General features: G+C 61.9%; 1 protein-coding gene across 1 annotated transcript in view; it reads right to left on the reverse strand.

The window, feature by feature from the left end:
- Positions 1–5531, reverse strand: part of Iqank1 (IQ motif and ankyrin repeat containing 1) — a 30226-nt gene extending 24695 nt beyond the window's left edge. The window contains exons 1-2 of the mRNA XM_077800743.1: positions 5447–5531; positions 1785–1874 (exon numbers count right to left, since the gene is read on the reverse strand). Of these exons, the coding sequence (XP_077656869.1) occupies positions 1785–1874; positions 5447–5531 (175 nt within the window). The remainder of the gene's footprint in view (positions 1–1784; positions 1875–5446) is intronic.
- Between the last annotated feature and the right edge of the window lie 469 nt (positions 5532–6000).

The raw sequence follows: 6000 nt of genomic DNA on the forward strand, positions 1-6000 counted from the left end.
AGCTAGCTCATCAGGACCCGCAGATGGACACGTCAAGCCAGCAGGGAGGCAGAGGTCTGAGGGAGGTGTGGCCTGGGCCCACCGAGGCAGAGTGCCACCACAGCAGGTGGTGGACATGCTGGTGGACATCACAACTGTCTTGCAGATGCTGGCCAGCAGGCCCCTAAGGGAGAGGCTACAGTGACAAGAAGGGAGTCTGTGTGGCCCAGCAATACCAGCCCAGGATGGACACTGTCCCGTGGAGTGAAGTCTCCTCACCAGGTCATCTGCTCTGGCTGAGAGTCCAGCAGAGGGTCGGAAAGCTGGAAAGCCTGGGGCAGCAACAGGGCAGGGAGAGTATGCTCCCACAGCCTCTAGGACAGTCCCAGAATGGAAACTCACTGTGTGGTGGTGGCCACCAGTCCCTGAGGCAAAGGACACAAGGACTCACTCCCACAGTGCATGAGCCTGGGCACCTCCACAGGGTGCTGCCTGCAGGTGCCCTCAACTTCAGTGCGGACCAAGCCTGCACCAGAGATGGGGCAGCTCCAGGCAGTGCCTTCCACTGTGAAGGAGCAGCCTCCCTCCAGCCAAACTGGACACCTTGCTGGACGTACTTGCAGGTTCCTCAGACACACACAGCCCCAGCTCCCCAACAGCACTTCTCTGAGCTGGGACCCACGATCCAGCAACAAGAGCCGGCCAGCGAGCTGGGTTTATAGGTGGTGTCCTGGTTCATGCCCTGCAGGGCAGCTGGCCTTCGTGCAGGCTGGGGTCAGCCCCATAGGGCCCACTTCCCAGGACAGAGAGCAGAATGGGGACATCCAAGCCTCCCTCCCCGACCCCAAGAACAGGCCTGACAGTGGCTTTCTCACTGGGACGTGGAAACAGCTGGTGACCGCAGCATGGACAGCTGCGGTGCTGGCCCTGCTGAGCACACTGCCCTGGGGCCAGCCTGGCCTGCACCCTGCTACCTAGCACTCTGCCTGCCTTCAAGCACCATCTCCAGCTCAGGGCATTCTCCCAGCTCATCTGTGTCCACCACGCACTGTCCACAGGGGTCAGTCGTCAGGCATATGCAATTATCATAAAACAGCATCAGTCCTCACAGACCTTCTCTGGCCCCGGGGCCTTTTTCAGGGATGATATGTAGGGGTGCCTTTATGGGATGGGAGAGCCACTTGCTTCCTCTCCTCTGAGGATTCTACTAAAAGAAGCAAAGTGGGAGGCAGTGCCCCAGGAGAGCAGCTGGGAGCCCAGGGAGGGAGAACAGGGCACGCAGGGAGCCCCCTGATGGCGGGCGCGATCCTCGGGGACCCATCTGGGACCAGGGGTGGAGAAGTTGTTTTTGATGCACTGGTGAGCTTCAGGACACCCAGGAGGGGGCTTGGCGGCAGCTGAATGCAGGGTTGGGGCGCCAGGGCAGAAGTCTGAGCTGAAGGTGAGCCAGAGAAGAGGGGCGGGGTGAGCAGGCCCAGGACAGGAGCCCTGGGAGAACGCGCGGCCCAGAGGGGAGCACCCTGTCCTGCCGGCGACACACGCAGATCAGGTGACCCCCACTCAGGCCCATCGCAGGCTCCCTCGTACCAAAGGCACAGGCAGGAGGAACAGGAGGGGCTGGCGGTGCTGCACGCGCTGCGGACCTGCGCCCCAACCTGTAAACACCTGTAAACACAAGTCCTCGCCAATACCGGCACATGCGCACATGCGCACTTGCGCATTGGCACATACCATGCCTGCCTGCCCAGGGAAGCCCCCTTCCTGCCTGCCCCCTGAGGACGCGGATGGGGGGGGCAGGCACTCACCTGCAGGGGCCTCAAGGGTCTCCTGGGGTGTGGGCCCCCTCAGCTCTCGGCCTGTCTTCCTCTGCGACTGGCGGTTCTCTCCCCGTCTCCCTGGGGAGAGCTGCAGTCAGGGTGGTCTGGGTTTGAAATGTCCCCCACACCCATCAACCTCAGGAGATATTTATGGTACTGGCATTTATGGGACACCTGCAGGGCTGCTGTGTCGCAGCTTGCAGGGAGCCACAGCGGAGGTAATGTCATGACTGAGACCTTAATGAGCTGCCCCACAGCATCCTCCAACTGCAGAGCCTACCTGACTTGGGTCACCCTCAGGGCCAGCAGGCAGAGCTGCCCTGAACTTGGGATGGGAAGCCCAGGCCCTGTGAGTCCTGGGTGGGCATGGTGCAGCCTGGTTAGGACCACCATGCTGCCGGCCCTCTTGCAGTCTTGCTGCAGGCTGGTCCCTGCACCCATACTGTCCCCCACCCTGTGGTCAGAACAGGGTCCCTCTGTCTTCCAAGCCCTTCCCATCTCTGTCCAACTCATGGCTTCCAGGCAGGAACTCCTGTCTGCGTCTGAGCTTCTGGGCAGGGCTGAGCAGGAGGAGTGTGGTGCAGGGATGGGCCAGGCAAACCAGTCCAGCCAGTGTGGCAGGCTGGTTGGGGTGGGGCCTGGGGGGTGTCAGCAGCACCCCTCTCCTGGCAGGGGAGACACTAAGGAGGCCATCTAAGGCCTCACCTTCCAACAGAAAGGCCAGTGTTGGAGCTGGCCCTGGACCCCACTGCCACCGGGGGGAACCCAAAGGCAGGACTCGTGACGGCTCCTGGGCTGTTTCAATGGGCAGGGGAGCTGGACTCCCAGTTAGGTCCCACCTGCTCACAAGAGCAGACCAGGCTCTTCCTTTCTGCCCGTCTCAGTCCTCAAAACGTTCTCTGGGCCTTTGAAGAACTGGTGTCTTCCCAACCCACAGGGCCGCTGGACACCACAACGCTCGGACAGTGGGACCCTGTTCCTCCACAGAACCCAGGCGAGCCCAAGCCCCAGAGGGGCTCCACTGAGCATGCTACCCACAAAGTGCTCAGGTGGGCTGGGACTCCACTGGGATGGTCTACACCCAGGGAGGGACTGGGTCCTGATGGTCAGTATGGCCAGCACACAGCTCCTGGCCCTATGGCTGGAATTTAAGTTTCCCGTGACCAGGGGTGGGGCGGGGGAGCGTGAGGGGCCTGGGTGCCGCCCAGGCAGGACCAGGCAGGCCGCGGCGCACTGCCGTCTAGCTGCTGCGGCGCCTCCAGTTTCTCAGTCTCCCTCCCAGTCTGGCCAACGAGGCCCGTGGCCCGTCAGTCCTGTGCCCTGTGTCAGCACGTTAGTCAGCTCCTCGGCCTGGGTGAGCCACCGTGCCGCCGAGTCCCTATAAACTCCTGGCGTGGCCCAGCCCTGCTGAGTGGGGCCTGTGAGGCCCTAGGCAGAGCCAGGAGCTGCGGTGCTACGGTGCCGGCCAAGGGGCAGGGAAGGCACTTGGGACGGCAGGAGCCCAGGGCTGATCCTGGCGGGGGAGCAAGCAGCCCACCGTGGCCTCTGGATGCCCCCTGAGCTGCCGTACTGAGGCAGCCAGTGGATGAGCAGGCCCTCCCTGGGGAGCAGACACCTGGGGAAGGGGCCCCGGATCCAGGGCCATGTCTGGGAAGCGAGGTCGAGCTCGCAAGCCCCGAGGCAGGAAGGCAGGCAGGGCCCCACAGGCCACCAAGCAGCAGGGCCCCGGGGCTGAGCCCCCGCCCCCCGCTACAGGGGGCCCTTGGGACCAGGCCAGGGTGGCCTCTACAGGGCACGTGACCAGCACACAGCTGGCTTCTCAGGGACACCCCAGGGCAGCCAGGACAGAGCAGCCAGAGGCAGCCTGGAGGCCAGTGCAGGCCACTGCTGCGGGGTCTGAGCTGGTGCTGGTCCTCCCTGAGCACATGGAGGGCCATGAAGCAGGGGGCCCCATGCCGGCCCTGGGCCCCGAACTGCTAAGGCTCCATGAAGTCCAGCTGTGCCTGGCCCAGGAGCAGCTGCTGCTGGAGGATCGGCGGCGACAGGTCCAGCTGCAGATGCAGCTGTGGCAGGAGGAGCAGCTGTGGCTGCAGCAGCTGCAGGAGGAGCAGCTGTGGCTGCAGCAGCTGCAGGAGGAGCAGGCCTGGGTGCACATGGAGGGGCTGCAGCTGGCCGTGGCCCTGGAGCAGCTCCGGAGTGAGGGCCTGGAGGCACTGCAGACCCAAGGCCAGGTAAGGCCTGGAGAGGGTGTGGGGAGGGGCCCAGGACAGCCTATGGGCATGGTGGTCACTGCATCTGACAGATCTGTGAGGGCCCAGAGGCCAGGTTGGCTGAGGAGCTCTGTGGGCTGTGTTCATATTTGCCAAAGGAAGCTGGCAGGGCTGCACAGGGCCTTGCCAAGACCAAGGATGCAGTCCACCTAGGTTTCCCAGTGCTTAGTGGGCAGAAGCTGCCAAGGGAGGGCACTTGTTCAGCGACAAAGCTGTCCCTGCAGAGAACCCAGACATCCTAGGTCAGGGAGCCTGGGCAGTGGGCAGGCTGAGGCATACACAGCCTAGGTGGGCTTGCTCTCCAGGCAGCAGAGCAAGGAGCATGCTCCCCTACCCCCAGCCCCTGTTTCCTAGACAGCTTCAGGTCGGCCTGTCCGACCCCCTGTTTACTGCATTGCAGTACCAGGGCCTGAGATCACAGAGGCAGCACGCGGTCCCTGGGCCCATTATCCTCATTCCAGGAGGAGTGTCCGCCTCAGACGCAGCTGGGGCTATTTTAGGTAACTAGGATCTAAACCTGGCTTGGGTTGGAGGAGTCACCACCACCCCTCCAGATCCTGGGCAATGGAGTTCTCTGGGCTGGGCCCAGCTCAAGCTGTAGAGCCCCATGTGGGGTGGGTCCGTGCTCTCTCAGCAAGCACAGACCCCAGGCAGGCCTGGGAGCAGAGGGCCAAGCGATGCCACCTGGGAGGTATTAGCAGTAGTGACAGAGAGTGAACGGCACTTAGAGCAGGGGGATAACTGCTGAAGTAGGGTGGGCACGGGGAGGTCCCTTTCTTGATGCTCAGCAGGAGCTAGCCCAGGTGAGCTGTCCCTTTCCAGCCACAGAAGAGAAGTGACCAATTATTGAACTTAGCCTAAGAATTCCCAACTTGGAGCCAAGACCTTTCTCAAAGCTGGCTGCTTTGTTGCAGTGGTGTTGAGGATTGAACCCAGGAGCATCCTGCCTTTGAGCAATATCCCCAACCTTTTGTTTGTTTGAGACAGGGTCTCACTAAGTTGCTGAGCCTGACCTTAAATTTGTGATCCTCCTGCCTCAGCCTCCCCAGTAGCTGGAATTACAGGTGTTGAGCCACCAGGCCCGGCTCAAAACTGTTTTCAACATTGGGGGCCCTCTCACCCATGTGTGCCCCTTCCCATCGGCATGGATTCTAAAGCTGTACCCAGCCCTGACCACAGCCCCAAAGGTGCAAGGCTCAAGGCCAGGGGTTGGGGTGGTATCTGGGCTCTGAACGTGAGCATATCCATCCCAGCCCCATTCAGAGATCCCTGGATACCACTCTCGGAGGGAAGGGCCTTCTTAGAGGGGGTCTCATGGCTGCAGAGGGTCACAGGTCAGTGTTTGAGTGGCAGTGCCCTGGGGTCAAAGGGTGTACTCACCAACAGCAGCTCTTGGCTTGGGCCAAGGGGGTGAGGTCTGCCACTTCCCTGATGCAGCTTTGGCCCCCCCTTTCTTACTGTTCATTCTCCTGGGAATGGGAAGAAAAGACCCAGGGAGGGTGTGATTAGAGGTGCAGAAGATGGGAGTAGTGGGGAACAGCATCACACCCCACATGGGTCTGGGTGGGCAGGCAGCAGAAACATGGACATTCTACCACACTTCCCTGCCCACCGCTTACGGATGTATATTCCCAGTAGCTTGAGCAGGATGTGTGGCAGGAGCACATCCCGTCCACTCTCACGTGCCTGACCACCTCTGGCTTGGTCCATCCTGCTGGGACCCTGGGATTTAGTGGACAGCACCCATCTCCCTGGTCCAAACCACTTGGCTGCCTAATGAACTCATCTGAGGACCCCTCCACACAGACCTGGCACCCCTCACACCCTCGCCTCCCTACCCTTAGACCCTCTCTTATCTTGGCTCCCACCGACGCTACGGTTGGGCCTACCAGGCTCACCCCACAGCTCATTCCCCAGGGAGGCTCCTTGCCTGG

The sequence above is a fragment of the Urocitellus parryii genome, chromosome 7, assembly GCF_045843805.1.
Source record: "Urocitellus parryii isolate mUroPar1 chromosome 7, mUroPar1.hap1, whole genome shotgun sequence".
NCBI lineage: Eukaryota > Metazoa > Chordata > Mammalia > Rodentia > Sciuridae > Urocitellus > Urocitellus parryii.